The sequence below is a fragment of the Arachis hypogaea genome, chromosome 19, assembly GCF_003086295.3.
Source record: "Arachis hypogaea cultivar Tifrunner chromosome 19, arahy.Tifrunner.gnm2.J5K5, whole genome shotgun sequence".
Lineage (NCBI taxonomy): Eukaryota > Viridiplantae > Streptophyta > Magnoliopsida > Fabales > Fabaceae > Arachis > Arachis hypogaea.
In genome coordinates, this window is record NC_092054.1 from 4,296,576 (window position 1) to 4,312,939 (window position 16,364).

Below are 16,364 nucleotides of genomic sequence, written 5' to 3' on the forward strand. Positions count from 1 at the left end.
TAACTTAAGTGACACAGTAAAAGCTTTTTCCATTCTTTTATTAATAGCGGGAAATAGATTCTCTCCATTTTTTTAATAATTGAAAGAATAAAATTTGATTTCTTAGTATTAATTTTATAAGTAGAATTAAAAAAATATATTAAAAAATTAAAGATAATATTTTATTCTTTGTTAAAAGAAAATTGAGAGGCTCTATTTTTAAGTAAGACGGGGTGAAGTAGTACGGACTAATTTATTTAGAGATGAATTCATAATGTAACACGACGAGTTAGTTCATTTGACATCTCAATATATTTCAAAGACTATTTTTAAAGAGTTGTTTAGAAGATATGAAACGGTTAAATGTTAACAAACTATATAGTTTTATTTTTTTATTTTAGAATTTTGTTAACATTGAAAGTTTTAAAATCTTACCTTTTTAATAATAACTTTTATTTTAATATTTTTTAAAAAGTACTCTTAAAAACTATATTAGCAATTTTTTTAACTATGCAGTAGACTAGCAAATATTAAAAAGACAAATCTTAATAATAGATATTTTAAAGGAGCAACAACAATTTCTACCATTATTAACCTTTTATAAATACCAAGCGTGACAACTTCATAATTATAACCTTTCATAATTACTAGGATGCATTATAATTGTAGTTGTTGAACATGACAATACTTCGTTGATTAACCTTTTATAAATAATAATTTTACATACTTTGATAACTTTTCATAAGTATATTTAGAACATTTGTTAGCAAAATTTTATTATCTGCAGAGACAAATCCCACTTTGTGCAAGTGGGTAGCTATTTAAATATATGAAGATACCACATTGCTACTTTTGGTCTCAAATAAGTGTTGTTGAAGAAAGTTTAAACAATGTTAATGAATTATTTACATCAACATTCCTATAAAATCAAGAAGAGTGACATTAATGTTGGAGAATTTGTTTAAATAACAATTTCTGTAACTATTTCACTGTTAGAATATTTCCTATTATTAAAAAAAAGTAAAAATTTGAAATTAATATTAAATATATTTAACAAAAAAATCATTTTTTAACGGAAGAATATCACCACATTCACGAAAAGAAAGGACGGCTATATCATTACTAAAAAAATTATTATTAGCGGCTAATTTGTTTTTAGTGCCAATAAAATAGCCGTTAATTATTTATTTAATAATTAGACATTAGCGGTATTATGTTTTATTTGTCGTTAAAATGTTTTAACAGCAATTATACAATTAGTAGAGACCTTTTAAATAGTTGCAAAATTTTAAAAAATATATAATTGTCATCATAATATTTAATAATAACAATGAATATATAATTGTTTCAAAAACAAAAGTTAAATAAGACATATAATAACCATTATATTATTGTTACTAAAAAATGTATCACCAAAAATATTTTTTGTTGTAGTGTCGTATGCTCAATTGCATTACTAACAACATTCTTCAAACTTTAAAATTTCTATAAAACTTTTAATATCCATATAGTGAATAAATAAATTTCTCATAAATTTTATTATTAGATAATTAAATTTTTAAAAAATTATTATTATAAGACAAATTAATACTCTTTAAAATGTTGCGTGTTGTGGGGTTTCACTAATTTCAAATTCTTTTAATTTAGACTAAAATGAATGACTCTCCACTTATATATACAGTAGTAGATATCTCAACTCTTGGACTTGCAAGCAAAAAAGATATCAAGAATAAGAAATTCACGCTAACTTGTTAGAAAATAGAAAGATGGCCAAGTTATCTTTGGGAAACATTTTCTTACTCTCGCTTCTGGTTTCATCAGGTTCATTATTTTCCATATCTCAATTATTTATTCCCCCTCTTATGAGTGTATGCCTTTGAAATGCTAGATCTTTTTTTTCCATATCTCAATTCAGTACATTTGATTCCAATTAATTCAAACACATTTAAATTAAAGAGTATATTTTCATTTTTATATTCTATAGTATATTAGATTAGAATAAGATAAGATACTGAAAATAAGACATAAATAACAAAAATAGAAAAATTAGTGTTCTTCTTATATTTTGTTTGGTGATAAATTAAAACAAATTATAAAAGTCTAATTTATTTTTTTTTAAATAAAGAAAAATATAATAATAAAAAGGTTTAATTACTCTACTGGTCCCTATAGTTTCGCAAAATTTTCAATTAGGTCCCTGTACTTTTTTTTCTTTTAATTGAGTCCTTGCACCAAAATTTTTTTAATTGAGTCCCTACTTCCTACACTTTTTTTTCCTTTTATTTAGGTTCCTATACCAATTCTTTTTTTTTTTAGTTGGGTCCCTATAAAATTAAGCCAATTACTATTAAGAGGGACTTAATTGAAAAAAAAATTTGGTGCAGGGACCCAATCAAAAAGAAAAAAAGTATAGAGACCTAATTAAAAATTTCACGAAACTATAGGGACCAATAGAGTAATTAAACCAAATAAAAAATATAATTATGAAAAATTAATAAGAATAATAAAAAAATAAAAAAAATTGTGTCACTGTATCCTTTCTATCAAGATAGAAACAAAACAAAATATACTAATTCAGTATCTTTGAACACAATTTTTTGCTTACGACTTATTTGGTAAACACGATTTAGTGTCTCGTATCTTTATCTTAGTGTTATGTGCATATAAACAAATGCATTTTTTTTTTTTTAAAGATAGAAAGATTCGAATCTGCAACCTTTAAGTAAGTATGGAGAGACTATGCCATTTGAACTATAGCTTGTTGGCAAACAAATGCATCCTTACATACTAAAATATAACGTTTTATTACCAGATTAATTATTTATAAGCTTGGTTTTTAATATTATATATAATATATATTTTATTTTGTAGTTATGTGGATAAGTTCAGACGGTGCTACTAGTAGTAGTCAGTTCATTACTGAAGACACTACTTTATGCCGAGATGATTTTATGTTTGACCAAGATTGCAAAAACGACTACCCTAATCGATGTGTCGGGAAATGCTTTGCGAAATATAATAGCAAGTTGATTCTTGCAGATTGCATGAGAAAATATGCGGTATCACATGTTTGTAGATGCACGTATTTCTGTAGAGAAAAACCTTCCTTTTTTCGAAACTTAATAAAGGGAAAAGGAAAAGGAAAACCTGAACATAATTAATAATAATACAAGAGGTTGGAATTCAATATATAATACATAAGACTAGTTTAAAATCAAAACATAGTCAAAGTTACTAATCAATAAAGAAGTTCCGATCGTTTGCAGTTTAAAATGAAAAAGGAGGAGGATTTTGAAGATTATTAGATATTAGATATTTTATATTATTTTCAGAATGTGTTTGTAATGAAAATATCTCTATGTATAGAGGTTGGAATGAATTATTATCGCAATAAAATGAGTTAATTAGTCCAATATGTCTATACTAGCATAGTTTAATTTTATCTCTACACAAATATAAAAGTTTACACAGAAAAATGCTTTAATTATTTAATGAGTCACATGTACATACGAATATAATATTTTGGTAGTCATATCCACTATTCCGCCAAAAAAATATATCTCCCTTAATAAAAATGCACATGTGTAATGATTTCATCATTTTATTAGTGATTTATATATTTTTTCAAGTGTGTCAAGTTGTATGAGATCGTTATATATATGTGTGTATTTTTACTCGATATGTGTGTATTTTTACTAATGAAGACACTGTCCTATTGCGAAGTGATGGAAGTGACTATCGGAGCATTATATTCGTGTGTACACATAACTCATTAAATGATTCGGCGCGTGTGAATTTTTGTCCATTCTAGCAAATTTAAAAAATGAAAAAATAACCATTTGTAGAAGTTAAAAGTTTTAGCAGTTATTAAAGAGAACAATTTTTGGGAGTCAAAATTCTTTCGATGGTTTGGCCAAAGTAAAGCCTTGACAATTTAGCAAGGCACATTGAAACCATGATGATGCAACTAATGCCTCGGCCAATTCCATGATGTATGTTTTGAAGCCTGTATAGTGATAGTGACTGTGACCAACTGACCATAATCATCTAAGCTCTGAGTTTCTTTCTTATTGGCCTCAATACACAATAGAAGTCTCATTTGAACGGATAGACAGAAACTATTTGAAGCCAATTGCATTGTGATATGAGGCAATAAGAATAATTTGTTTTGGAAAATCAGTCTTATAGCAGAAAATGTTTCAGATTAACACACCATTGCTTTAGAATTCTTCCCGAAGACAAACTATATATATATATACATATATATAAGAATTCGTTATTTGATGCTTTGGCCAAAGAAAAGCATTGACAATAAATTGGATAATAGCCCATCATCCAATTTAAAATCTACTGTCATATTAAGAAAAATTAAAATCGTTCATGCCAAACAAAAAACTGAGGGAGAAGCAAAAGAATTCTATACATGTTCCTTTCCGTGCGTATTTTAAACAAATGAGGTAAAAGATCCAGCAATTCATATGCATGATTATTGAATACTCACCTGGCCAACACAGAACTTACAATGAGTTTCATTTCATATCCTTAAAATTGAAAATCAGATACAATATATTTTTTCTTGTTTTGGGGGTTCTGTAATTTGAAAGAGCACTACAAATAAAGATAAACTACATCACAAAATATTGAAACCATGATAATGCAAATACACAACAAAAAGAAAAAAGAATCAATAAGCAGTGTATAAACTAAGAATACAATAAATACATACAATGATTACTAGATATCTAAATCAGGAACATGTGCTATCTTGTGCCAATCCTCCCCTGTTCCTTGCTTACACCGCTCTTTCAACATTGGGCAGCCACGAATACTCAAAGATTGAAGTGAAGTTAAGTGCCGGACACCATGAGGCAAGGATCCCAAACTCTTACAGTAATGAATTGACAGTTTTCGAAGTGAAGATAAGCCTTCCAAACCCTGTTCTGGTAAACACTCCAGCTTACCACATTTACTGATGGTTAGATCAGACAAAGCAGTGAGTTTTGTGATGTCAGATGGCAGTTCCTTCAATTCACTGAAATATTTTATTTCCAGAGTTGCAAGAGAGGTCATGTTGTTCAGCATTCCTTCTGGGAAGCACGACACTTCATCATTTAGATTAAGATATAGTTCATTAAGACTGTTGAGATTAGAGATTGACTTCAGTTGCTCATTGCTACATTCCATAACATCGAGTATTTTAACATGTGGAAGACACGGCAATTGCAGTTTAGGGCATTTACAGATATACAGTTTAGAAAGAGAGGGGAACATGTGTGTTGTTTCCCGTTTCATCAACCTCTCCACGTTTGGCAAGTAGGACAAACCCAATTCCTCCAAAGATGGGAATGGCATTGCTTCAACACCATCATAACTTTCATCTTCCTCAATGTACTGCAGTTCATCCATGCATCTTACCAGAAGCTCCTTCAGAAATGGAAGTTTTCCCACTGGAGGAAGATGCCCGCACTTTCCACAATCCATAAGTCGAAGAGAAACTAAATTGTGGGTAGCAGAATTGTTTTGCATCCAAGTTGGCCATTGTAATCCCTCATACTCACTTATCGTCAACAGCTTGAGTGTGGAGTGAGGTTGAAGCGCTTCAAGTACTTCTTCTTCTCCGACAACCGACTTCGTCTTATTAATGCTGAACCATGACAAGCTCAATTCTGTGAGGTCTCGTTTACCCTTCAAATTGGCATCTTCAGCTTCAGATACACTGCTGACATTTCCCAGGCCTTTGATGCTTAGCTTTCCTCCCAGATTCAAATGACGTAATTCTGCCAAACTATACCCTTTCTCTGATTTCACAATGTATGCACTTAGCATTCTCAATTCACACAGTTTGTGAATGTTTGGACACATTTCAGATAGTGACTCACAATGATCAATGATAAGATGTCGGAGATTTTGCATCCTCGTCAAGTGTTTCGGTAGACAGCGAAGCCTCCACAATTGTCTTAGTTTCAAGATTTCCAATCTACCCAAATTGCAAATACTAGCAGGCAAGCACTTTATATTCAAATCACTAAGTTCCAAATACCTCAAGCAAGTTAAACTCCCAAAAGATGGTATCTTTCTACCATATATGCACAAAACCCGAAGAGAATTATTTGTTCGAATCAATCTAGAACTGAAAGGAAATCCATATGAATTCAATTGATACAATGTCCGCAAGGATTCAGCTTTCTCAACGGATCTCTTCTTGAATTGCCTTTTATCAATGTCGTGAAAAACAATATGATGGGGGTTTCTTGAAGAATCATTAAGGTTTTGTTTCTCCAAGCATATACACTCTTGCTCTGAAATTGATTGAGCAAGATCATGGACTAAATCATGCATCTTGAAATAAATCTTGCCAGAAAAGTCATCAACCCTGACATCTTGGAAGAATGACTTTCCATATAATTCATTCCAAACCATGTTGCCAACATCCTCCACCTCCAAGTTTGGCCGGGATGAAATAAATCCATTACCCATCCAAAGATAAATCAATTCTTGCTTCACCATTTCCATATCTTTTGGAAATATGGCACAGAAAGCAAAACACTGCTTTAGAGTTGGCGCTAAACAAGAGTAGCTTAATCTCAAGACACGCATAATATCATTCTCATCTGGTAAACTCCAAATCTCACTTTTCTGAACTTCAACCCATTCCTTTTCCGTGCTTCTGGATTGCATCAAACCTCCTAATGCCAGTGCTGCAAGAGGTGATCCTCCACATTTCCTGACTATCTCCTTCCCTATTGCTACAAGCTCTGCACGCTCTTCTCTGTCAGCTCCAAATGCGCGCAGTTTAAACAAGGACCAACAATCATCATCGGATAGACGGTCCAAATAATGAGCTTGGCATGTTCCCATAATTGTTGCAACATGCTTATCACGAGTGGATACTAAAATGGAGGAGCCTTTAGATCCACAAGACAACACGGATCTTAATTTATCCCATTTGTCTTGGGTTAATCCCAATTCCATTTCTTGGCTTCTTTTCCATACATCATCCAAAACCAGTAAATACTTTTTACTTTGTAGCAATTCTTTCACTTTTTTCTCCATTACATCTAAAGCCATACCCTCAGACTTAACATTTGTGATAGCTTCTACAATGGAACACAAAATACTCTTGACAGTGAAATTCTCAGAAACACACACCCAAATCTTCAAATCAAAATTGTTACCTACTTCTGGATCGTTGTAGACCAGCTGAACAAGTGTTGTTTTCCCGAGACCACCAAAGCCAACAATGGGATAGACGGAAAGGAACTCGGAGCTTCGTGATGGGCTAAGAAGAAACTCCACAACTCTCCCTTTATCTTCATCTCGTCCGTACACTTGAGGAACGGCGATAGTTGAGCTAGTTTGGCGCCATTCAACTACTTCACTTGGCCTCTCCCTCACACCTTGTCTAAGATCAAAGTTGGTCCTAGCTTGAGCAATTCGATCCAACCTCCCTATTATCTCATTCAACTTCTGTCCAAGTTCACGACGATGCATCACCTTCTTTGGGTTCAAAGAAGTTAAGCACCCAAGTTGAGAGGATTGAGTAGGCAACTGATCAAGGATATCATCCAGCACATACATTGCATCTTTAAGCTGCTGCAGCCACACCTTCAGAGGACGATTAGACCATTGTTTCTGCTCGGCATCATCAAGAACAGCTTTGATGAGTTCTAAAGTGCGTGACAGCTCTTCAGCCTTTTCCTTGATTCCAAAAAAGGCTGCAAATTCACTCTGGACCAAAGGGATCAAGTTATCCAGCACAATTCCAAGCAAGGCCTCCGCCATTTTCAGAAATACAACAAATGAAGGGGGAAAAAGAAAGAAAGAAAGGAAGACAAAGATCAGAGATTGGTTGTGCAAGTAATGAAAAGTGCCTCAAAAGTCAAAATGCATTCTTAGTAACTCGTTAGTCCATATAAAATACTAAAATGTGTTGGGATAACATGAAATGAATGCCCATTTATCAATTGGGCGGTTAATAATCTTTCCCATGCAAAGATTTATTTTCAAGGAAGAAATTTGAAGACCAACCTTTAATGAAGGTTGATTTTGTACTACTATAAATAAGGCATCATAGCCTTTACGTACAACACACAACAAGAAATAAAAATACTCTCTCTTTTCTTTCTTACACAGAAGCAAGAAATCTATTCCCTCTTTATGCTACAATCAAATACTATTCTCCTTATATTTCTACTACAATTCTTTCTCCTATTTTATTTTATAAGTATTTTAAATTCTATTTTCTATTACTCTTTACATATAATATTAATAGCAATATTAACCATCTTTATTATATTGAAATTGCAACAATAAACAGATGCGATTCTCTCTCTCTTTATTTTTAATACTTCTTTCTATCTTTGTATATATATACACATTACAACATATAATATTATTATATATATAAATTATTATTGGGCTAATTATTTTAATACTAGAGTCTTCTATTTGTACATCTCTATTATATATATCTTTTATTTCACAACACGTTATCAGCACGAGACTCTGATCAAATCTTTAGGAAGACTCAGGTAACAAATTTTCATTATGTCGAAACTCTCTCATCTTGAATTCAATGCTCTCGATATATCTGGAAACAATTATTTATCATGGATACTAGATGCTGAAATCCATCTTGATTCAATGGATCTTGGAGATACCATTAAGGCTGAAAATAATGCATCCCAGAAGGATAAAGCTAAAGCCATGATTTTTCTCCGTCGTCATCTTGACGAAGGATTGAAAAATGAGTATCTTACATTAAAAGATCCTGCAGATCTTTGGAAAGACCTTGAAGAAAGGTATAATCATCAGAAAACGGTGATACTTCCTCAGGCCCGATATGAATGGACGCATTTGCGTTTACAAGATTTTAAATCTATAAATGAATATAATTCTGCAATGTTTCGAATCACCTCACGAATGAAATTGTGTGGGGAAAAAATAACTGATCATGATATGTTGGAGAAAACTTTCTCAACCTTCCATGCCTCGAATGTGCTCCTGCAGCAGCAGTATCGAGAGAAAGGGTTTAAGAAATATTCTGAGTTAATTTCTTGCCTTCTTGTTGCCGAACGCAACAATGAGTTGTTATTGAAAAATCATGAAGCGCGTCCAGCTGGCGCCGCCCCATTTCCTGAAGTAAATGCGGCAAATCATTACCCCAGAAGAGGTAAATGGCAAGCTTTTAATAACAAGAAAAATTATGGAAGGAAAAAGAATTATGTTCAAAAGAGAGGATCTCACCAGAAGTGGGACAAAGAAAAGAATATCGGGCAGAATAAATCAACCGAGGAGAAGTGTTTCCGCTGTGGTGGAAAGGGCCATTGGTCTCGTACCTGTCGTACCCCAAGGCACCTAGTCGATCTTTACCAGGCATCTTTGAAAAAGAACGACAAAGGAAAGGAAGCAAATTTTGTTTCAAATGATGCTGAGAACTCCACCACTCATTATGATGTATCTGATTTCTTTGAGGATCCTGAAGGAAATATTGGTCATTTGATCAATGATGGAATAGTTTAATCTATGGGATTGTGAAGTATATAAATAATGTAAAGAACTTATTGTTAAGTTTTATTTTCTATGTATTTAAGTTTCAAATGTGATGTACATAAATAATGAAATATTAATATTTATGAATTTTGAAATTATTAATTGTGTCAAATTTTAAAATAAAATTTCAGTATATGACATTATTTTATGTACAGTGTTTCTTAGAAAAATAATTCTGATCAAGTATTCAATTTAACTGTGCATACTACTCATTTAATTATTATTTGTTTTTGAAGAATGGCAAGGATATGTAATGAAGATGTATGACTTGCGGATAGTGCAAGTTCACACACTATTCTCAAAAGTGATATATATTTTACCCATCTTGTGCCAAAAGAGGAATATGTTAACACTATTATTGGCTCAGGCAATGTGATAGAAGGCTCCGAAAGAGCTATAATTTTGTTTCCTGGAGGAACAAAATTTATAATAAATAATGCACTATTATCTACCAAGTCTCTGAGAAACTTGTTGAGTTTCAAAGATATTCACCGAAATGGATATCATGTTGAGACGATGAATGAGGGAAATCATGAGTATTTATGTATAACAACTCATGATTCAAATAAGAAAGTTATATTAGAAAAATTACCCTCACTTTCATCTGGGTTGTATTATACCAATATTAGTGCAATTGAATCACATGCCACTGTAAACCAGAAGTTTACTAACTCAAATGAGTTCATAACTTGGCACGACCGATTGGGTCATCCGGGAACAACCATGATGAGAAGAATTATTGAAAACTCTCATGGACATTCACTAAAGAACCAGAAGATTCTTAAATCTAGTGAATTTTGTTGTGCTGCATGTTCTCAAGGGAAATTAATTTTAAGGCCATCACCAGTAAAGATTGGATTTGAGTCCCCTGAATTCCTAGAAAGGATTCAAGGTGATATATGTGGACCTATTCATCCACCATGTGGATCCTTTAGATATTTTATGGTCCTGATAGACGCATCTTCGAGATGGTCACATGTGTGCTTATTATCTTCTCGCAACCTGGCGTTTGCGAGATTACTGGCTCAAATTATTCGATTAAAAGCACAATTTCCAGAAAATCCAATTAAAGCAATTCGTCTTGATAATGCTGGTGAATTTACTTCCCAAGCTTTTGATGCTTATTGTATGGCTAATGGAATAAGTGTTGAACATCCAGTAGCTTATGTTCACACACAAAATGGGTTAGCAGAATCACTTATTAAGCGCCTCCAATTAATTGCTAGACCCTTGCTTATGAGAACAAATCTCCCAACCTCGGTTTGGGGGCATGCTATTTTACATGCCGCAGCACTTATTCGTTTGAGGCCAACGAGTTATCATCAATTCTCTCCTATACAATTAGCTTTTGGCCAGCAGCCAAATGTTTCCCATTTAAGAATATTTGGGTGTGCGATATATGTTCCCATTGCACCACCTAATCGCACCAAAATGGGACCTCAAAGAAAATTGGGGATATATGTTGGATATGATTCTCCCTCTATAGTGAGGTATCTTGAGATACAAACTGGTGATGTGTTTAAAGCCCGGTTTGCGGATTGTCATTTTGATGAATCAAAATTTCCAACATTAGGGGGAGAGAATAAGCTTCCTGAAAAGGAACTTAATTGGAATGCATCATCATTGATGCATTTAGATCCTCGATCAGGGCAATGTGAACTGGAAGTTCAAAAGATTATACATTTGCAAAGAATAGCAAATGAATTGCCTGATGCATTTTCCGATACAAAGAGGATAACCAAGTCGTATATACCAGCGGAAAATGCCCCAATTCGAATTGATGTCCCAGTAGGACAAGTAGCCACTGAAGCAAATTCACGCCAGAAGCGTGGCAGGGCGGAAAATGCCCCAATTCGAATTGATGTCCCAGTTGGACAAACTGCCACTGAAGCAAATACACGCCAGAAGCGTGGCAGGCCTGTCGGTTCCAAAGACAAAAATCCTCGAAAGAGAAAAGAGGTAAATATGATTCCTGTTGAAAAAGACATAGTAGAGACACCCGCAGTTGTCCAAAATTCTGATATAACGCCAGAAGACGTTCAGGTACCTGAAAATTGTGAAAATGACGAGATCTCGATAAATTATGTCTTTACAGGAGAGAAATGGGACCGAAATAAGACAATTGTCAATGAAATATTTGCATATAATGTGGCATTAGATATCATGCATGAAAGTAAGGATCTTGAGCCAAGATCAGTTGAAGAATGTCGACAAAGAAATGATTGGCCAAAATGGGAAGCAGCCATGAAGGCTGAATTAGACTCACTTGCAAAACGTGAAGTCTTTGGACCTGTAGTCCGTACACCTGAAGATGTAAAACCTGTTGGATATAAGTGGGTATTTGTGAGAAAACGAAATGAGAAAAATGAAGTTGTGCGCTATAAAGCCCGACTTGTGGCACAAGGTTTTTCACAAAGGCCCGGTATAGATTATGAAGAAACGTATTCCCCTGTAGTGGATGCGATAACATTGCGTTATTTGGTCAGTTTATCTGCATATCATAAACTGCATATGCATTTAATGGATGTGGTAACAGCCTATTTATACGGCTCATTAGATCGTGATATCTATATGAAAGTCCCTGAAGGACTAAAGATATCTAAACCATCCAATGAATATTCGCAAGGGTTATACTCAGTCAAATTGCAAAGATCTTTATATGGTCTAAAGCAATCTGGACGAATGTGGTATAATCGTCTTACTGAGTATCTGGCCAAAAACGGATTCAAGAATGATGATATCTGCCCGTGTGTTTTCATAAAGAAATCTGCATCCGGATTCATTATAATTGCTGTGTACGTTGATGATTTAAATATCATTGGGACTCCTGAAGAGATTCCAACAATTATAAAAATTCTAAAAGAAGAGTTTGAGATGAAAGATCTTGGAAGAACTAAATTTTGTCTCGGCCTGCAGATCGAGCATATAAAAAGTGGGATCTTTATTCATCAAACAACATACACAGAAAAGATCTTGAAAAGATTTTATATGGATAAGTCACATCCATTAAGTACCCCAATGATTGTAAGATCTTTAGATGTGAAAAAGGATCAATTCCGTCCTAAAGAAGAAAATGAAGATATCCTTGGTCCTGAAGTACCATATCTTAGTGCCATTGGAGCACTAATGTATCTTGCTAATAATACGCGACCCGATATATCATTCGCGGTGAATTTACTAGCAAGGTATAGTTCCTCTCCAACCAAAAGACATTGGAGTGGAATCAAGCAAATTTTTCGATATCTTCATGGGACGGTTGATATGGGATTATTTTATCCCTATGGATCCAAGTCACAACTAGTTGGCTATGCAGATGCCGGATACCTGTCTGATCCACATAAAGGGAGGTCTCAAACAGGATACCTGTTCACATATGGTGGTACAGCTATCTCATGGAGGTCCACGAAACAAACGATTGCAGCAACCTCCTCTAATCATGCTGAAATACTGGCGATTCATGAAGCTAGTCGCGAGTGTTTTTGGCTGAGGAGTTTGATTCAATATATTATGTCATCATGTGGACTGATTGATCATAAGATAGCTCCAACTGTCCTGTTTGAAGATAATACAGCATGCATTGCTCAACTTAAGGGTGGATACATCAAAGGTGATAGAACAAAGCATATTTCTCCCAAATTCTTCTTCACTCATGACCTTCAAAATCAAGGGACAATTGATGTCCAACAGATCCGTTCAAGTGACAATCTGGCAGATTTATTCACAAAGTCACTCCCGAAATCCTCCTTTGAAAGATTGGTACATGAGATTGGAATGCGCCGATTTCGAGACATTAAATGATGTCGGCAAGAGGGGGAGACTGTACTCTTTTTCCCTTGGTCAGGTTTTTTCCCATTGGGTTTTTCTTGACAAGGTTTTTAATGAGGCAGTCCCCATCACTAAAGGATATTGTACTCTTTTTCCTTCACTAAGGTTTTTTCCCATTGGGTTTTCTTTAGTAAGGTTTTAACGAGGCATAATCCTTAATGGGCATTCAAGGGGGAGTGTTGGGATAAACATGAAATGAATGCCCATTTATCAATTGGGCGGTTAATAATCTTTCCCATGCAAAGATTTATTTTCAAGGAAGAAATTTGAAGACCAACCTTTAATGAAGGTTGATTTTGTACTACTATAAATAAGGCATCATAGCCTTTACGTACAACACACAACAAGAAATAAAAATACTCTCTCTTTTCTTTCTTACACAGAAGCAAGAAATCTATTCCCTCTTTATGCTACAATCAAATACTATTCTCCTTATATTTCTACTACAATTCTTTCTCCTATTTTATTTTATAAGTATTTTAAATTCTATTTTCTATTACTCTTTACATATAATATTAATAGCAATATTAACCATCTTTATTATATTGAAATTGCAACAATAAACAGATGCGATTCTCTCTCTCTTTATTTTTAATACTTCTTTCTATCTTTGTATATATATACACATTACAACATATAATATTATTATATATATAAATTATTATTGGGCTAATTATTTTAATACTAGAGTCTTCTATTTGTACATCTCTATTATATATATCTTTTATTTCACAACAAAATGAACTCTCTCTTTCAGTTTTTTGTCCTTTTTTAGTCACGTGCCGAGTCACATGCCACGTGATGCCTTTACCAACCTATGCAATTTTCCACAGGAAGTAGTAAATAGTTATTTGAGAAATGCAGACCAACAATTTTTGTGATTTGTAGCCATCAAATAATTATTAATGATGATTTTAATGGTGTGAGATTAGTGTGAGATTTTATTCAATAACTCACTTTTTTTTGCTAGTTACATACTGGCCAGAATTTAATAAAGTTACAAGTCCCTAAACTTTTTCTAATTATTAAATTATTAATTCCAAGATTAATTCACTAAAAATTATTAATTTGAAGATTAGTCTGTCTCTCTATCTACTTATCTATTTTTATTATATAAAAATTTATGCCAAAACTTTTTTATATTAGATTTAAGTTATATTTATTCTCCTAGTGATACCACCTCATCAATTTTACTTACTTAATAAAATCTAAAAATTAATCAATTAAATTTTAATAAAATATTTAAAAAAATTAAAAATTAAAAACATAACTCTCATCATTAATTAATTTATTTCATATTATTATTTCATAGAAATATAAAACATTAATTAAATATAATAAATATCTATATTAAAAATATCATAATAATAATATTATCATAATAAATTTAAAATTACAAAATATTCAAATTCTATACTATTTTGACATACTTATATATCATACATAAAATTCTTACCACTATTATTTTATTTCATAATTCATAATATTAATAAAGAGAAACTTATCTACTTAGAAATAATTTTATTAAATAATTAGGTACAAAATAAAAATATTTATTATATTTTTAAAATAAATTTATGAAAAAATATTTTTATAATTTTATTATTTATACTTTTTTTATTATTTTGTAATATTTTACATATAATTATATTTTAAAATTTTATAGTTATGTTTATTTCAATATGCTATGTAAATCAAAGAATCAATTTTAATTATTTTTAAATACTCTTTTAAATTTGTATCATTTGAGACATTGTGGATAAAATGGGTTAAACAAATATTAACATATATTTTTATTTTATGCTATTCAAATGATTTTTATCAAAAATAATTTATTCAATATATATATATATATATATATATATATATATATATATATATATAAAATAAGTGTTCTAAAAAAAATTATTCTTATTATTATAGATATCATTAAAATACTGAATGCATTACGAGAAAAAAATAAGTAAATATAAAAAAATTATAAAAATAATTTTTTTTTGCTACAATATCAAAAATTATTACAAATTCAAATTATAAAAAATACTATCAAATTATACATATCATAAAAATTTCATTTATAAATTACTAACTTAATAATTATTACAGATTCAAAATTAAATTAAAGATTTCATATCTAAGTGTTACAATTTTTATGCTTTTTGATAGAAAAGCAAAAAAATTATATATTAGGCACAACTACCTTAAATCTAATTACACTCCAAAACAGTAATAACACTAAAGCATAATCTCAATTAAAATTTTATACAACTTTACACTTATATCAATTAAAAATTTATATAACATTACACTTATATTTGAAGTCAAAATAAATAATTTTAACTTTAAAAAAAGCTCACATTAATACTTTATTACCAAGATATTTATCCCAACAAAAAATACTAAAATTCAACCACTGTTACAACAAATAAAACAGATAATATTACAAAAATATTATTTATTTAAAACATCATTTATATTTTTTATTAATTATAGAAATCAACTTCACCATAACTAATATCATAAAATCTAGATGATATAGCAATCAAGAGATTAACTAAAAAAAATTTCAAGACACATCTTTAAATAAAAAATATCTGTACAAAGATGGAACAAAAGAGATGACAGAAAAAAAGAATACGTTTTCACAAAAACATATGACCAAACAAATAATTTTAATAATAACTAAAAATAAAAAAAAGTACCAACACCACATAAAAATATTAAATCTATCCATTAAAATCAATATAAAAATAAAAACAACAAATAAAAATTATTTATTAGTGGAAAATTATTTATTTTAATTTTTTTTATATTAATCTATCTCTTTATCTCGTTTAAAACTTTTTAATCATTTCTTTTTCTCTTTATCATCTCAACATATTATTGTAGATATAATTCTATTATAAAACTAAATAGATATGTCTCTCAATTTCAGTGTTATTTCTTTTAATGATTTTTATAATATTGGTAATAAGACAATTTTTGCAATTAAAATCTCTTTTTAATAA

At 31.2% G+C, this 16,364-nt stretch overlaps 1 protein-coding gene and 1 long non-coding RNA gene across 2 annotated transcripts; one reads left to right on the forward strand and one right to left on the reverse strand.

The window, feature by feature from the left end:
- The first annotated feature begins 1,661 nt into the window (after nucleotides 1–1,661).
- Nucleotides 1,662–3,392, forward strand: LOC112776784 (uncharacterized). Its single transcript, XR_003190184.2, has 2 exons — nucleotides 1,662–1,800; nucleotides 2,851–3,392. It is a non-coding gene; the product is annotated as an uncharacterized lncRNA (long non-coding RNA).
- Nucleotides 3,393–4,713: 1,321 nt separating this feature from the next.
- LOC112779772 (putative disease resistance protein RGA4) lies at nucleotides 4,714–7,761 on the reverse strand. The gene has a single exon (XM_025824112.2). It carries the CDS (start codon nucleotides 7,759–7,761, stop codon nucleotides 4,714–4,716), a length of 3,048 nt encoding a protein of 1,015 aa, XP_025679897.1.
- Between the last annotated feature and the right edge of the window lie 8,603 nt (nucleotides 7,762–16,364).

Coding starts and splice junctions, on each gene's coding strand:
- LOC112779772 (XM_025824112.2), bottom strand. CDS start 7,761: ATGGCGGAGGCCTTGCTTGGAATTGTGCTGGATAACTTGATCCCTTTG.